General features: G+C 40.3%; 1 protein-coding gene and 1 pseudogene across 2 annotated transcripts; both read left to right on the forward strand.

Annotated features, from left to right (window-relative positions):
- Positions 1-724: 724 nt before the first annotated feature.
- Positions 725-15,064, forward strand: LOC111325538 (ZP domain-containing protein). Of its 2 annotated transcripts, none has more exons than XM_088726890.1 (8): positions 725-885; positions 5,452-5,847; positions 6,849-6,908; positions 8,306-8,365; positions 8,573-8,953; positions 9,843-10,068; positions 12,711-12,760; positions 12,911-13,049. In XM_088726890.1, exons 1-7 carry the CDS (start codon positions 825-827, stop codon positions 12,751-12,753), a joined length of 1,227 nt encoding a protein of 408 aa, XP_088583016.1. In that variant the 5' UTR covers positions 725-824; the 3' UTR covers positions 12,754-12,760; positions 12,911-13,049. The 2 variants fall into 2 exon arrangements, with proteins under 2 accessions (XP_088583016.1, XP_088583015.1); XM_088726889.1 differs by lacking the exon at positions 12,711-12,760 and adding an exon at positions 13,931-15,064 and having other exon boundaries at positions 726-885; positions 12,911-13,182.
- Positions 14,654-17,983, forward strand: LOC148726535 (uncharacterized; annotated as a pseudogene).
- The last annotated feature ends 517 nt before the right edge of the window (positions 17,984-18,500 follow it).

Here is an 18,500-nt window from a genome sequence, read left to right on the forward strand (position 1 = left end):
TTTTCCTTCTTATTGCATTAGTTTTAGTTTTACGACGTTCAATCGAAAAGAGCTCTATTACCTGTAATGAGGCGTTTATGAAATACTGAGAGGAAAACTCTTAGTTATCAGAGGGGCTTTTTTGTTTGTTAACCTATGTATTTATTTATTTAAATATGTATATCAGACCGCCAGACCGGCCAACTCATTGTCACAATCACAAAAGTTTCCCGTCTTGCAAGAACACGCTGTCGTCTTTTTTGGAAGTCGTTTCGCCTAGGCATCGACGACGCACGAAGTATCTCCAACGTCGTTGATTCGTCTGGTATAAATACAAAGAAGCACGAATTAGTCTCTTTCCCTGGCTAGGCGGCAAATAGAGCTTGAGAGGACGCTGGGAACCAGTTTGGTCAAAGAAAATAGATTTAATCTGTTATAAACAAACGTCCACGCCAGCATCACCTAATGACATTGCGGTTTTGTTTTCTAGACGATGAATTTCGTGCATAAATCGTTTTTGGCATGCATGCTAATGTATTTTTTTAAACCGGACAAAAGGTGGCTGGCTGAATTCGTTTCAGTTATCATTTTTAACCAAACCACTTCACTTCACAGTAAAAGTCAAGTTACGTAAAATAAAGGGTTACTTTGAGCCTAAAAGAGAATGGAAAGTTGAATAAATTAAAGGCTAGGAGCGTAAATAAAGGTTGCGTGAGGTGTCGATCTTATTTACAATGCAAGCGTTGCCGAACGCGAAATCTGCATAAAGCAACCCTCAACCCTTGTTTTGACGGCTTGACAAAGATCAACACTTTACTAGTTGTTACTATTAGACACAGGATAGAATGTTTCCCTTACTTGTCGGAATAGTACTATCGTTTTGCGAGCTGTCCAATTCCGTACAAGGTGAGTAAACATTTCAGAAAAGGAGAATATAGGTATCGCTTTAAACCGCCTTTATTCTAAAGCGAATTCTTCGCGCCTCACCATTTAAAATATTCGCTATCGAGCTGTTTTTTGCTGCGAAGCGGTCTATCGTCTGAGAATTCAAATATTTTTCTTGACAACCGATATCACTGTTAAGTAACTTGTTGACTCTATCGATTCTAACCGGTCGAAGCAGCAAAACAATTTCGGTTCTGCAGAGATTTATTAACAGTAGACTTTTTATTCATTGGAATCGAAATGAAACTGTTACCTCGCAACTGAGATATTCTCAGGAAGTACATATGCTCAAGGGGTCTAAACAGCGAAAAGCGACAGCATTGAGGCAAATTGCAGAATACAGCGAGACAAGTTGGACATGAAATTTGTTTCAAAAAAAATTCTCATCTTTTCCAAACTCAGGAATCAAAATATTATATTTCTTCGATATAAGGACTTTTGTACCCCTTAGCGAGAAGACTTTTAGCCGAGGTCATTCCTTTTAACCGTTTTATGTGGTAATTATTTGGTATTTTTCAAGAGAGAGAGCCTAACTATACGGTCGAACAAATGGTGTCGTAAATCAGGCGCAAAATCAGCCTCGAAATTGGTCTAATGACTGCAATAATCTGTCACATTCGGGATGGGAAAATTAAAACGACTCAAAAATGTTGTGCGTTGAGCCGCTTAAAAAAAATCGTTCTAAAACCTCACCATTCGTTGTCTGCTCGACTAATCCGCTGAATTGTCAACATAAATGTAAAATGTCAGTGAAAGTTTCACTTTAATTTAATTCTCGTGTCTATTTATTTATAACAATATTTTTTTCTCGCGTGAGACTTCAAGCAAGATTAAGACAGAATACAGCAGAGCGATTTATTTACCAACGATCGAGTTACGTTGACCTTTGAATCTTTCGATTCGGTCAATCTTTGAACAAAGATTGACCGAAAGATTCTCGCAGTCTTCATTAGTGTCTCTGCTATACATTATTGAACAATAGTTTTCATCAGAAGTTTAGTATACACATTTTTGCAACAATGTAATTTTTGGAGCTTACACGAAGAGTCGACACGCGAGGAAACTGTGCGAAAACAACAAGCCGTCTGAGATGTCTAAACTTGCGAAGAAAATTTGCAAAACAATGGCAAAAATCCCAAATGACGGTTAAATATTTACTAGCTTTGGCTCCCATAACCAAAAGTTTCAATTTGCACAGCTTTGAGCGAAATTTCCTGGGGATTTCATATAATGGACATGGGTTCCAGTCGTTCGGTGAAGACAAACAATTATAGACGGATGGTGACAACAAACTTAGTCAAATGTAAATTTTTCTGTCTGTTGTCTGTGCGACTAAAGGAAAGAAAAGACTTTCTGTTCACGTGCTGAATAGTACGGATGCAAAACGTTCCTAATGGCAAGACTAGTACGCGTTGCATTTTTTGTGCTTTATATTTGTAAAGCCACTCTCAGTGGATGTAGGGTTTTCGGTTTTTGCGGTTATCGGGACATTTTTTTAGATCGGTTTTTCGGTACTTTTTTTTTTTTTTTTATTCGGTTTTCCGTTTTTGAGGTCTGCTCGGTTTGTACTTTTTCCATTTTTTTTCGGCATTTGGTTTTCGGCTTTTTTGTGATACTGGCATGTTGCCCATTCTCATTAGTTAGTTTTTTTCCAAAGAGGTAAGGACAGAAAATGATCTTTCCTAAAAGAAAATCTCAGGCTCTGACCATTTTTCTGTGATTTCTTAAGCAAAAGTTGGCTTTTGGGAAAAAAGAAAACATCATTGATTTAGAACTTGAAATATATGGAGGCAATGTTGTTTTTTTTTTTTATGGTTGAAATCTTAATAAAATAGACATGGATAACCTAAAACTTTGAAGAGCCATCTGTTTAAACTCACGCATAGGCGGGTTCCCTATTTAAAAAGCTGAATGGTCTGACAAAATTTTCAACAACCATGTTTTCTCGCCATCATGCAAAATCAGAAATCGTTTAAGCGCTATGAGCTTAGGGGTTTTGGCCAGGAGGTAATGATAAACTGGACATTTTACAGTGCTTCTGAAGGCAAAGGACAACCGTTTCTATAGTTTGTTTTTCTTGGTCGTAGAAACAGCCTAATTAATTAGTAGTATATTAATTGTTCCATCAAATTTCCTCAATTTTACATTTGTAATACAACAAACACAATCTTTTATCCTTGGTCTTAATGATCAATCAGACATGCGATTTCTGAAAATAAGCGGTTTCCATAAAAGAAACAATTTTCGCTGGGAGTGTCAACAAATCAAAGTGCTGCACAATTGCTTCAGCATTAATTATTCGCTATAATCTATGTCAGAAAGATCACTAAAAGTGGGGAAAAAAAGAGGCTCTCGTCACCTACTCAAATTACCTCATTGAGAATGATGTTTCTCCAGAGCGCATAATTGAAAAGCGCCCTAGGGCTTTATCCTTTCCTACCTGTCGGAGAGATAACCCAAAAAGGCCATTAGTAATTATTTGCGAAGCTAAAACACCACTTAATTCATTTTGTCGTCTAAACAGCTCAGCTGGACCTCCCCCAAAAAGAGCTTGGACGCCAAATAATTATATAAACGAAAAATTTTGCATTACCACCCAAGAGCTGCTTTGGAAATAATGCATCGCGAGCGGTTACTATTACGTTATTAGGGAGCTTAAGCAACCACGACGAAAGGGACGATGACGACGTCAAGTAATCGCGGAGGGTCTGGAACGAGGACGTCGTTTTTAGCGGGAAAATGAAACTTAAGCAGTGAAGTTGCTCAAGGACGACGACGTCTGAAATTTTCGTTTATTCTCGCTTCGTCAGTTTAGGAAACGATATCGTTCAGAGACCTCCAAAACCTTCTTCTCAGTCATGGATCAATCTTTCACCTATATCGGAAGTTCGAGAGTACGTGATTCAATTCTTGAACATCAAAAGTCCAAGGAATTATTAAGCTTTAGCTTTATTTACAATAATTTACGCATGATAAAAGTTTAAAATATAAATTTTACGGAAGTTATTCGAGATTTAAATTCAGTTCTAAGTGTTGCTGGTATAAACAAATCTATTTTGCCCAAGGCTTGCTTGATTTTCAACGTGCTTTAGCCTGATATGTTCTACCTTTGATGCTCCTTCCTTTGGCGAGCAAACGACGCAAGTCTGTCAATTTTAATCAATGCTAGCTAGCGATCGGCACAGATCAGTCGTCGCGCTTCTAACAAGAATACTATTTTTTCCCATGTGATTTTGTCGGAATAATTTTTATGGCTGTAAATCTAGATCTTTATCAAACATTTCGAAAATAGATTCGCAAAACCTGACAGGTATTCACGCTCATGTTGACACACCGATCTGAAGAATTCTTTGCTGTTTAAAGCGTCTCCACAAAGAACAGCAACACGCAAAATTTTTTAGTAGCAATAAACCGACAGTTCCATACACGCAGCTTTTGACCCAACGCAGAGGTGTATTGCACTGCCATTTAAACCTTTTCATTCAATAAAAATGATAAACAGCACTCTTTCATAAAATATACTCAAATAAATTTAAACCTAACGTGGTCGATTTCACTGCTTGACTTGACATCTGTTGTGCGGAGGAAGGAAAATGAGTTAGTGGGTTTTCGAATTTTATTTGTTTAGAAAACTGAACAGGGAGGTTTAAACAACCGAAGAAGCGAATACAAACTCCAACCGGCCATAGACTGTCAAAAAAACGACAATAAAGCCGCACCTTTTGATGAGAAAAACTGCTTTGAAGTTCGGAAGTTCGCGACGACGTGAAACTGGTCCATCTCAAGTCGTCGACGATAAGACGACGACGGAATTCTTGGTTCGCGCTTGCGCAGTGACGTTCCCGCTACTTCCGGTCGTCGTCCTCCGTTCGTCGTCGTGGTTGCTGAAGCTCCCTATTATCTCAAGGACGGCTGATGAAAATTGAAAAGGCCCTAATTAAATCAGCCCTTCGGTTGGTTGTTTTTTTTTTTTCTTTTTTGGCCACAGGTTGCCCATTTTTGCCTTAATTAACCGCCCACTTAATTGCATGCCTGACCTAAGTTTTCCTGATTAGACTTACATGGTAAATTATGACCCCGGCTGACTGGGTTACCCTGCCTAGAGTGCTGGATCCGGTGTCCCGGGTTCAAGTCCTCCACCCTGCCACTCACTGGATTTGTTCTCGGTTGCCCCCAGTTCAACTCCTCGGCTGCGCTTTGAAAATAGCCCACTGGTCTGCCTCCTGCCAGTGGAGACTTTTTAAGCACTTAGTCTACATTGTGGCTAAAAAGCTCCTAAGGGGGAGCTTCAATTCATGTATTTTATTTAGTTAGTTTTATCTACTTAAATATAAACGTACCTGAAGGAAATACCGTGTATAAATAAAGTTACCATTACCATTACCCTTTAGCTTCTCTCAGGGTCTTTCATGCTACTTAGTTTTGTGAAGGTCAATGTTAGACTTTTCCCTTCTGTATAAGTGCATGTACTGAAACTCTTTTTTGATATATCCTTTCACACTAATAAATTTAAATTTATTTTCTCAGCCAACGTTTCATCAGATGACGATCCATGCATTGCATACAAAGAGCTTCAAGACTCCACTCGTTCCCAGTTCAACCGCCTCCTTGGCGCACAGCAACCTAAGTGCGACAACAAGTTAGTTTTAGGCTGGTACAGATTTACAGGTGCAGCTGGCATAAAGATGCCAGAATCTTGCATCACCTTGAGCCGATGTGGTACCCATTCCCCAGGCTGGTACGACGGGCCCATGCCAGTGAACGTTGGTGGAAATTCCTCCGGGAGAGTCTGCTTCAACTGGATTGATTCTTGTTGTGAGTGGTCCAGCCCTGCAACTGTGAAGAGGTGCAATGGTTTTTATGTGTATAAGTTGACGCCAACCAGCCATTGTGATCTTCTGTACTGTGGAGACGGTGGTGTAGGTAGGGAAAAAGTAAAGGGGGGGGGGTGAGTCTGACGTTTTTTTCCTGGGGGTATCACATGGTTTTTTACGGGGGAACGGAGGAGCATCAGTGTACTCTAACAGAGTTTTTAAAGGGGGCTATACAAAATTGACTACCAACGTGCGACACCATTAGAATACCAGAGAGCCTTTTCTTGGGGGGGGGGGAGGGGAAGGAGGGTTAATCAGGTTAGTTTTATCGTGAAAAAATCCTCCGGACCCCCCTAAAGGCAATAAATAATGCCTCTCCCTACCGAGAGACGTGAAGCCTGTAAATTGAACAAGTTTAAATGCGAAAGCAAACGTCGTTTTCACAGAGACTCCATGGCATGCATTTGACGCGGCCCAGCACAAAAGGCTGGGTTTCGTAAACTAAGAAATCGGAGCGGATATGCCATTTTATTTTTCTCTTATCAGCTAGCGAAATAGGTAGCCATCTCCAACATAACTTTTTATAGGGGCTACTCCCAGATAGGTTAAACTGCTACAACACATGCGTTATTTTTCCTTTGTTTCCTTTGTTAAAAGAGGCCTATAGCCCAGATAGGTTACCTTTATACATACATACGTTTATTGTAACTCCCAACTTGGGATTTTCGGTTACAATATGTAACTACAATATGTAACTACAATATGTAACTACAATATGTAACTACAATATTTAAGATACATATAAGTTTAAAAGGAGTAGAAAAAGGTTACACTGCTACAACGCATGCGTTATTTTCCTTTGATTCCTTTATTAAAAGAGGCCCAAAGCCCGGAGGTAATGCCGCCGCCCCCTCTCTCGTCCCCTTATAAAAAAAAAAAAAAGCTAAATCTTTTTATCAAAAATCCTCAACATGAGGAGTTAGGCTTCAATTCACAAATTTAAAACGAAAATATAAAGTTACTGTTCCAAACTGATTCTATTGTTATTTATAACATAACCAAAGTAAAGCGCGCGCTCTGATTGGTCAATTGTTATTTATGAATCTTCAGAGTCGACTGAGGCACCGACTACAACTTTGCCGTCGCTTTTGAATACAACAACCAAACCAGGTAAATATTTTGTTCTCGACTGCTCTTCAAGGTATCATCAAAAGATGTTTACGTTTTATGCCAATAATCCAACCCTCCCCCCCCCAAAAAAATATATATATATATATAAATTTCTTTTACTATTCGTGTGAATCAAGAAAGCGGTAAAGGTAACGAATCTGATCCAACCGACGCGTCGGCCGACACACTACCGACACACCACCGATGCTGTACAAACAGCCGCTGTCGAACCTGGCTTTTCGAACCTGGTTTTTCGAAGGTTCCAACATCCCGCTGAGTACGTGGCTTCATCTAATGTTCCTGTGGGCTATCAAGGCTTCCGGAAGTAACATCGCCAGACTGACTAGCCTTTCAAAGCCTATAGTGATCCGTGCGCTGAGCGACTTACGAACGGTATGTTCGACGAAAATTATGAACGCTGACATGAAGATCGGAGGTGTAGGAAAAACAGTGGAGATCGACGAGTCGAAGTTTGGAGCCAAGCGAAAGTACCAGCGAGGCAGAGTCTTTCTATAAGGTCCGGCCAACGTGTCGGCCGACGCGTCGGTTGGATCAGATTCGTTACCTTACCCCAAGAGAGCTGAGGTTTACGATTTGCAAGAACCAAGGTGTAACACATCTCTTTTTGTTTCTGGTAAAGCTGAAAGAAAAGTTTTGGAACAACGCTTACTCATTTGCCTTGACAAGTTTTTGTCATTATAATTTAAAATTCATCGTCTTGAATAATGTTAAACTATCCTAATCTGCAACCTCTAGCAACCACCCCTCCTCCCCCCCTCTTGGCTAGAGAATAAACGAGAAGTGAGAAGCAGAATAATACAACGAAAATGGTAAAGAAAGCTATTGAAATTTAAGATGATAAGTAAGAGTATCTAATCAACTAACCCCTAAATCCTCAGTGGCATTAGTATATATATATGTAAATTATTTTATCCTGTTCTCCATGCATTCCTTGTGGCACTGATAACAGAATTCGTTTAACAAACAAAAGTTTGATATATCCGCGACCTTAATGTTTGATTCAGCAGTGATAGAGCAAATTTCAATTGAGTGTTGAAAGCAATCTAAGTTTGCTTTGGTTTTGTTTTATTTTGATCTGTAATTGGTCTAGAAAACTCGCGCCATGTTCTAAGCCAATCAGAGGCCGAACGACAACCAATCGGCGTGACTTGGTCGCCCGCGTTACTTTTCCCGCGCTTTTGGCAGTTGACCTATTTTACTTTCAGTCTTCATTGGTTTATAATGACGTAAACCTTTGTTAAAATCGGATGTCGTCACCACTTTGTTTTTGGTTCTACGATAGACAATTGAAAACTGTTATAATGCAAGGAGAAATTAGATGATAGTCATATATGAGCTAAAAGGGTTAATTAAATAAAGAGATGTTTAATCTTCAGAGTTGACTGAGGAACCGGCTACAACTTTGCCGTCGCTTATGAATACGACAACCAAACCAGGTAAATATTTTGTTCTATACTGCCCTTTAAGGCATCATGAGGTAAACCTTTGTTAAAATCGGATGTCGTTACCACTTTGTTTTCGGTTTCACGATAGACAATTGAAAAATGTTCTAATGTAAGGAAAAATAGATGATGGTCATTCGTAACCTGAAAAGGGTTAAACCAAGAGATGTTTAAACGTTCGCAATATCATTGCGTTATCAGCTGACGACTATTCCATGGACGTGAAGTGCGACAAAGACCAAATCAAAGTCATGTTACACATCAAATCTAATCTAAACTACGATCCAGAAACCGTCCAACTCAACGACGCATCCTGCAAACCTTCCTTCCAAAACAGCAGTCATATATTTATCAAATCAACGCTTGAAGGATGCGGAATGGAATGGAATGTCTCACGGGACGGCAAAATGCTTATTTATCGCAACGCTATAACAGCTCTTGTGAAGGGCCGAGGCTCCTTGGGTTTGCACGTATCACGTGACCACCTGGCCGTATTTGAATTCCAATGTCGTTACCAGAAGACAGTGGTGTTATCCGTGGTCTCATTCAATTCGTCGGAAAGATTCGTGATCAGCGATATAAGTAAGTGTTAGAAAGATTCAGTAGAGATATTGAGGAAATTTAAGCTATCACGAATGTACCGTCTAGCGAGAAGTCGATCAAAACAAACTTCTATTGCCCTTAGGCATGTTGAGATTTCCGCGAGAGTTTGAAAAGGGTTTTACAACTCTGACGGTGTTAACCAACCCCCGCTCCCCCTCTCTTCTCCCCTCTCTCTATCTCCTCTCTCTGTCTCTTCCATTTTCTCATAACCCCTTCTGAATAAGTAGTGTTGATTTCCAAATGAAGTGTCAATAAATAGCCATCGGGTTTTCCTTTCTCAGTAACTTCGCGTTGTCACTTTGCATGTGACAGTTGAGAAACGCACAAAGCTATAAAACGAACGCACAGGGCCATTTTTCTGCGTTTTAAATCGTTTATTTCCCCACCTTCTCTCTAATTGCTTAGATTTCCTAATCTTCACTTTCAATTCAGGTTTAAAAGAAATCCAGGATTACTCCACAGGGCTGCCTCCTAACACTCTCTGATTTCCCTGAGAAACTTGTGCAATCTCCTCAACCGGTCAGATGCCAAAGTCAAACCCAACGGGATGGGACTGCACGCCTTCCACTGTCTACTTGTTTTTCGCCTTGAGTTTTATTTGCTCCTCGTTATCCCCTCCCCGCCTCTGTTTGATGGGTAAAAAGAGAACCTCTGTACTCGAGTCAAATAGCCCACCCAGCTTGAGGCAACTAGGGATATCACTTCCCCCCTCCCACCCCCCCCTCCCTCCTCCCTGGATGGAGAGGCAGTCCATCGCATGATCACAATAATTAATTTGGGTTTGCTTGCATGAGACTCGATGAAACGCCCTCCAAATTCAATAACATAACAGAGTCAATACATGTCCACGTTTCATTTTATCTCACAGAATCGTTTGGAAATTTCACATTCGAGATGAGCCTATTCAAAAGCGGAGATTTCCGTGAGCATTACACAGAATACCCTATTGGACCAATAGACGTGGGTACAGACATTTTCCTTCAGGTGACGGTGAGATCCAATGATACTGGAGTTATTGTGTTTGTGGATGAGTGCAAGGCGACAGCCACGCCTAATTATGATGACGAGATGCAGTTTGTTTTCTTGGAGGATGGGTACGTTTGTTTCCTCTTTGTACTTTTAAGAAGAAGTATGATACAGACTGTGAAAATGTGAAAATCATATATGTGAACTGCGGTTGTGAAATTTATATGAAAGCGATCTTCGCAGTAATGAACGCTACCTGAGCAGTAGTGCAAATAAGGCCTGAAAAAACTCAGACCGGTACGGGAGTTGAACCCATGACCTTTACGATACCGGTGCAATATTCTACAAACTGAGCTAACAGGCCAGAATATTCATATCATTTTCCACACCGACTTCACGGCGTAAAAATGAAATTGATACTTACCAATAGTTAAGATTTCAAAGATTAAGCTAACGTTTCATTAAATACTAGAATAAAATCTGTGAACGGTGGGCATTTACATTATCAACTTGTTAATAAAACCGTTTAACTTTGTAAAGATTCAATAATTGTGTTCAAATCTGTTAAAAACTCGATTATGGGCGCTGCCATTTTACCTTGCTCAGCAACCTAGCCGCTTATCTGTAACTCACTCTCCTTGCGAACGAGTTAGAGTGACAAGAAATTAAACGTCGAAACAAAAACATTCTTTTTCTTTTCCTTTTTTTTCAATGGCGATACCCAAATCAGCAACTACTTTTGCACGTTGCGTTGCTGTTTTTTGTGAACTCTAGCTTGTTACTTAGTTGCTTTAGAAACGGCGGTATTCCGTTAGAATCTATGCAAATTAGTCGAATGAAGCCTTGCGCTGCTGCAAAAAGTAAAATGTTTTAAAAATCCAAGCTTTCGCCGATCAACATCAGGGATAAGAAAATATTCCGGGAGCTCTATATATATATATATATATATATATATATGTGCATTTTCGTACTTTGGGGGTGTGGGATAGGGCTTGTCTGAGTGTGAAGGATTTGTGGGAAATGCGTATCGGGATGTTTTCTTTCCTAAAGATGTTAGAGATTATGTGATTTAGTCATTCAGAGATGTATGGGATCTTGAGGTGTGACCATTTATGAGTTGGCAGGTTGAGAGTTTCTTTGGGGATGCTGTGGACATTTGATGGTTCTATATTGTTCTCTGGGTAACCGTTGAGGGGAAGAATGTCGTCGAATGTGTTTAGGTGTTGTGTTGCAGATATATGCGAGGAGCATCTGTCCTCGATGCGTTTTCGTTCGTTGCGGATGAAGTTGAGTTTGGATTTGGTGGGGTTTACGTAAATGCACCAGAGTCAAGTGCCCCATCTCTAAAACCGGATTATTTTTAAGACGAAATGTAGTATACCAGCTCATATGTAACAGCTGCAATCAACACATGGTACATTGGTAGTACGACGCGCTTCATTCTCAACCGCGCAAAGGTACATCTCAACAATGGAAACTCGTCCGTTAAAAAACATATCTATTCCTGCCAAAACAAAGACCATGAAGGCATTGATGTCGAGATTATTATGAATGAAAACGACCCCGCTAATCTATGCCTTTATGAAGCATTTTACACCAGAAAGTACAAGCCTACACTCAATTCCCGGGAAGAATGTAGTGAATCTGCAGACCTTCTATTTTAGTATCTCATTTTTTAGACCTTTTTAACGATTTTGTAGGTCCTTTGTTTGTAACGATCCATCATTAGAGCCTTAATTATGTTCCATTCACAGTTTATTTCTACAGCTTTCATACATAGTCGCATCTTCTACACATTTCACCACACACCCTTTTTACATATATATATATTTAGTAAAATTTCAGAGCTGAACAAAGAGTTTCCAGCAATCTGATTGGTCGAGCGGTTCCTTATATGACGCTATATAAACCGCTCCGCGCGGTTTATTAAAATGTCAAACTAAAATGTTAATAAATGTTACTAAAATGTGACGATTTTAGAAATTTCTCTGTTGTTCAGCTCTGAAATTATACTAAAACAATTACTCGCCTCAGGTTCGGTGAATATTGCCGAATAATCCCCTCGACTTCTTCTCGGGGATTATTCGACGATATTCACCTCACCTTCGGCGAATAATTGTAAAATATATATATTTATTACACGACTCGGGCAGTCAGAGGGCCAATAACTAAAATCAACCAACCAATATTCTCTAAGTATTGGACCGGGCACTGTCCCGAATGGTCCCGAATGATACCGCACTTGTGTCCCTTTGAACTTAAGTCGTATAATAAATCTCTTATTAACCAAGCTTGCTCAGGACCGTACTGGAAGAATATCGGCCCTCGGTCTTTTTTGAACGGACCTCGCTGCGCTCGGTCCGTACTGCCAAGACCTCGGGCCGATATTCTCCCAGTACGGCCCTCGCGCTTGGTTAATAAGATATATATATATATATATCTATATCGCGCTCCCGGAATATTTTCTTATCCCTGATGATGCCGTTGCTCGGCGAGAACTCGGATTTTTAAAACATTTTACTTTTTACAGCAGTGTAAGGCTTTATTCGATTTATTTGATTATATATTTTAACAACGCTGTTGAAGGACAACATGAACAGATTACGTTTAGTATCTGTAGAATACTACTTCGTTCCCAGGGCTTTCCCCTTGAAACTTGGGAATAGCTCTGGGAATGAGGCTGCATAATTGAAGATTGTTTTCGAAGTCAGATTCTTCTCTTTAGAATCTCAAACCGACGAAATTAAAAAACATTCATAAAAATTTTTAGGATAAAGAACTATATGGTTTCGGGGGAAAGGCCGCTCATCTAAGAGACTGGTAAGTTGATTATGCTGCCCCGAGTGGTAAGTGTGTACTCGAGTATCGGGTTTACAAGCGGAAACCCAGTAATGGGAGAGCCTTGATATAAGCAACGGTGATTTGAAGCCGCCTTGGCTCCGGTGTTGACTGACTTTTATCTCATTGCAGGTGTCCCAAGGACAGCAATCTTCGCTACAATTACACCTTGTCATCCGTTCAACGATTTGTTTTGGCTGCCTTTAATTTCCGCTCCGTGAATTCAAAAGAAATTTTCCTCCACTGTTTAGTGTTAGCTTGTTTGCATTCTGACGAGTCGTCCCGCTGTGCTAAGGGATGTCCATACGAAAAGAGAAAAAGGCGAGTCATTGAAGAAAATGTTGAACAACATCTGGCTGTTGGACCAATAATTGTTTCTTCCCCCAAACCAAAGGAGCCTTCGGGTAGGGGTTTTTGCGATGTCTAAGTAGAAGTCGTGTATACTTTGAGTAGGAGTAGAGCCTGGTCAAATTTCGGCTTTATATTTGCAATATAATTTAACCTTTATTTAAGGACAGCTATATTTTTGATAGAAGAACGGTGAATCGTTTGTCTCACAATATAGAGTCAAGCTACAAATAGTACTGATCACGGTGTTTCGACTGCAATACTGCTAGTTTTCGTCAGGCAACGAGATCGAAAGTTTACGTGTCAATATTTTACAGCACCTTGGTTTGATGTTATTGGTGTGTTTTTTTTTTCTCTCTTACCAGCCTGTCCGTCGGTTCACTCGTCCACTTAATCATCTATTTTATCGTTTAGGATGTCATTCAATCGTTTATTATTACATTCACACATTCGTGCACATTCATGCACATATTCATTCAACGTTTATCGTTCACCTATTCATTCATTTACCAATTCTCACGTTCACATACACATTTCACACGTTCACATACACATTTCACAAATTCATCTCTATAATCATGTATTAACTTGGATTTTGTACGATTGCTTATTTAAGTTGCAGTGATGAGAAAGTGCTAAAAGATAGCGATCGAATTGGAATTACTCAAGGTTTTTTCTATTGTTCGCCAAAGAGAAACTATAACTAGCTTCTTTCCATAATTTGACTCAGTTAACGCTAATTAACGCTGAATTCAGCGAATTCAGCGTTAATTCATGACTCAGTTGTCTCGGATTACCTTGCAGCGTCGTCCTCACCTAAAGACGACACCATCATCATAGCTGTAGTGGTTGGATTCCTTGGCTTCGCTGCCGTTTTACTCGTGGCAGCCGTGGTAATCATTCTTTGTAAGCCCCACAGGACACCCAATGTGACTGGAGCGGCCACATCTCCACTATTATGAAGTAATGATCCAGGACCGAGCTGAAAGAGAATCCGAAGAATTTGTTGTTTGGTTCGGCAGATTTCCGTCATGTTCTCGGGCTCCATCTTCGATCCTTTCGTGATGAAGGCTTTTCGGGGGAGAAGCATAGGCACATTTTTCCGAAAAAAAGCTGTCAAACGTCGGGCATGTGCAAGGGGGTCAGGTTTCGCCGGTAGAGCGCTTATTTTCGTTGTTAAATTTGTAAGGAAACCTAAGAAAGAATCACTGTCTCGAGCAATATGAAAAACAGTAAAAAAAAAATTGAAACGAGAGAGAGAAAAAGAGAAAAAAAAAAGAGAAAAAAGAGAAAAAAGGAAGGAAAATAGGAAAACTTAAGATTTTTCGAACACAGGGCTAATTGTATTATGATTAAATTTCGGGATTCGCCCTTTTACTTTCTATTTTATCGAAAAAAGTGATTCTTTTTTTTTTAAAACGTAATGACTCATTAATTCATTTGGTTTCCCATAACTCTCGTAACAGCTTGGTCCTGAAGGACTGAAGGCGATCGAGCGAATCAGCCAATATAAAATTTGATTCATACATGGAGGTACATTGAACCACTTTGTAATGATTTGGTTTTCTATATTTCCAATTCCCGCTTTTGCCCAGTTTTGTTGGTATCTGGATATTAGAGGCTTTATATATGGACTGCATTGGAGGGTAAAATGTTTGTAAGAAATATCTATAACAAGATGACACGTTAACGTATGTAAATAAGGAGAAAAAAATTTTTTAATTAGGAATTATCGTAAAGGTCAAATTTGAAAAAAAATTACAGTTTTAAGGTGTATGGTTTCTAATAAGAAAAAAAATTATAAAGACATCAAAGTAGCAGATCAATAGCGTTTAGTAGGAAACGATTCGTCACGGTCCTTCAAAACTGTTAGATGTCCGTACAAGAATAGGGATTATTCATTCTTTCATAAGGCAACAAATAAAGATATCAGCCTGACGTTCTTTGCCTGATTTCATTCGTGTAAATTGCAATTACATTGAAGCCCACATTGAAGGACCAGCTATGAAACTCTCTCTTCTTATCCATGAAGGAATCCATTCCGATATGCCCCCCTTCAGTATAAGTTCTAGTACAGTTTAGTAAAAGCTGACGTGTGCAGGGCGGCCGGACGTGTTGGCGTGAGCCGGTCCGGAAAAAGCCGTTGGGCCCTGCTGCCCTCGCGTCGCTTTGTCACAAGACTTAAAGAAAATCAGAACCGATCGAGAAAAAAAGTCGCGTTTTTCGAGGAAAGGGTGATCTTGTTCTGTTTCAAAGAGAGAAACGAAAAGTTATTCTTCCAGAAATTTTTTTTGTGCTTGTATGGCTGCGAATGCTATTCTATAGCTTCCTTTATAGTGAAATTTTCTTGCCCATTAGGTACGGACGATCTCTCCAAGAAAGATAGAACTAGGGATACTTTTTCTAACCCTCTCAGATTGCAATGGCAGCTTAAGATAGGACGTACATCGAAGTTCATCATGGGGAAACAAACCGATGAGTGCGTAAATATCGTACGGATGAACTTATATTTATTATGTTAATGCAGAGATTTAAATTCTTTTTTAATGCGGAAAATTTCTCGTTGAACAGGTTCAAGTCAAAAACTCATAGTTGCCTTTCTGATAGAAATGATTCCACACTACCGACGGCAAGTGAAAAATATTGCAAATTTACCACTCTGTATATCTCGTTATGTACATCGAACCCAATAAGACACATGTAACACGTTAAAAGCTATCAACGAAATGCAGTGTTTTTAAAATATTTCACTTTAAGAACACATCTTCACTCAGACAGCGACACGTTTCAAACATTTGCAGAAATAGCGGCCATATTCTTCCTCCTCTGGAGGGACTCATAGAAAACTATTACTTAAAAGTTCTCGACTTGAGCCATGATTGCTTGAACGATCAAGAAGCTGCTATTTTAGGCCCCATATTGAGCGAGACAAGTTCACTAGAGTTTCTTAATGTGCGTTGGAATAACATTACCGCCCAAGGAGCAGCCGGGATCATCTTCATGGGCTTCGAGAGTGTTACAATTTGAAGGAGTTGGACGTTTCGTGGAATAGCCTGTCTGGGGTAGGAGCACAAGCCTTGAACTGGGGCACTCGAGGCAAATGAATCGCTGTATCCGGATGTTACAAACGCATCAATTGGGTTGCTCGAGAGCAAAGATCATCGCGAAGGGCTTGAACAGAAACAACTCTCCAGGTGCTCTACATTGGGAATAATCTATACCCGTACCCGAGTAAGGGAGCGCATGCGTTCTTGAAAGCAATTCGCCGTAATATTACAACAGCGCGCTTGAGGAGCTTCATCTGCAAGGGATGGCTCTTGCTAGAGATTGTCATAAAGAGCTGGAAGATGTGATCAAAAAGAGGCCCAACTTCAACTGCACCTGGCAAATAAGTAACCAGGGATGTCAAGCAAGGAACGTCATGAGCCCAGATAAATCCTCACCATTGGATGTATTCGTGCGCTTCGCTCGCAACAATGGACTGCGGATGACGGACATGTTCAAAGTACTTTCTGGTAAACGCGACACTATTGTGGAAGACGATTTTATCGCAAGCTTAAAGAAAATGAAAATTAGCACGACAAAGGCTGATTTCAAGACTGGTTTCCATTCTAGATGTCAATGAAGACGGAAAGCTACAGTTCCATGAATTTCCCATCCTCGGAGACACAGGGGCTGAGTCGATTTCAAGTTAGGGCATGAAGAGCCCCTGGGGACATTGACTTAAAAAACTAGTTCCAAACGGTCGCAGTCGTTCTGCCATCTGATTGGTGCCAGAAAATCTTTGTGTTTTTCTGCCCAATCAGAGTGAAGTGTGCTTTAGAGTCCTTTCGTGTGTTTTAACACGGACATATGCTAGTAGCTCATTTGTTCGCTATGTTTGTTTGGATCGTGCGACGGAGATTTACTTGCGGTGAAAAGTTTCAGTCGCAGCACACAATGTAAGAGAAATCGATCTGATTGTCCCCGAAAATCTTACCGGAAATTATACTGAATACTTTCGCAGGTATCACTAGAGAACGTGTTTTAAAGTTTGCGAGGTTTGTATGCAAACGTTAAACGAGATTTAAGCTTAAATCTTTCTAGATTTTTTGCATAATTTTCTTTGACTGAAACTTTGCCAATCCCGTGAAGTTATTTCGTCGCAGGGGCCACGCAGGTATGTCGAGCAACTGGTACTTGCGCAACTTTCTGTGCGTGCCAAAATCTAATCTCATCTTCGCTTGAAAAGAAAGGAAAGTTAAGCGTGGAAACTTTTGCTTATTAGATGTGGGTAGATGACCCTGTACTTCTAAGCTGACATTTGCAATAAAGCAAACCCGCCCTTTCCATCCAATATTTCTTGGTCTTTGGTTTTGTTTTTCCCATTGAAAGCAGCATCGGATCGATTCCCAATGATCAAAGGTATTTAACTTGGTTTTCAACAATCGACAGAAGAGGTGAAATGACAATGACCAAGGGACTAGAAGAGAATCCGTGGCCTTCCTAGCTCAAGAATTTCAACACTCTAGGCAGCAGTTGAAAGATTAAACTCTTTCCAAACCCCTTCGGTAACTGCCCGAAAACATCTCTCCTTCCCACGATGTTCTCGTTAAGAAAGTTTTGTTCAGATTTTAATTAGCTAACCGGAAACACGGCTAAGCTTTCTCGTAGCGCTTGCTGGAGGTCGTCCACGAACTTACAGTAACGTTCTCTGCAACCTTGGCCGTACTGTGAACGAGTTTACTACAAAGCGAATATTAGATTTTGGCGCGCACAGAAAGCAGAAAGCTACGTAGGCGAAAGCGCAAGTTGCTCGACATACCTGCGTGGCCCGTGCGACGAAATAACTTCACGGCAAAGTTTTAGGCACAGAAAATTATGCGAAAAAACTAGAAAGATTTAAGCTTAAATCTCGTTTAACGTTTAAAGCGACATATCAATGACTGCAACCATCGTCTTGTATACAAACCTCGCAAACTTTAAAACACGTTCTCTAGTGATACCTGCGAAAGTATTCAGTATAATTCCCGGTAGGATTTTCGCGGACAATCTGATCGATTTCTCTTACATTGTGTGCTGCGACTGAAACTTTTCACCTCAAGCAAATCTCCGTCGCACGATCCAAACAAACACAGCGAGCAAATGAGCTACTAGTATATGTCCGTGTTAAAACACACGAAAGGACTCTAAAGCACACTTCACTCTGATTGGGCAGAAAAACACAAAGATTTTCTGGCACCAATCAGATGGCAGAACGACTGCGACCGTTTGGAACTAGTCTTGTAAGACAGTGTCCCCTGGGGCTCTTCATGCCCTAACTTGAAATCGACCCACAGCCCCTGAGTCTCCGAGGATGTGAGTTTCCCAACCTCGTCGCCTTGAAAGTTGCACG

This window comes from Stylophora pistillata, chromosome 7 (genome assembly GCF_964205215.1).
Source record: "Stylophora pistillata chromosome 7, jaStyPist1.2, whole genome shotgun sequence".
NCBI classification, from domain to species: Eukaryota; Metazoa; Cnidaria; class Anthozoa; order Scleractinia; family Pocilloporidae; genus Stylophora; species Stylophora pistillata.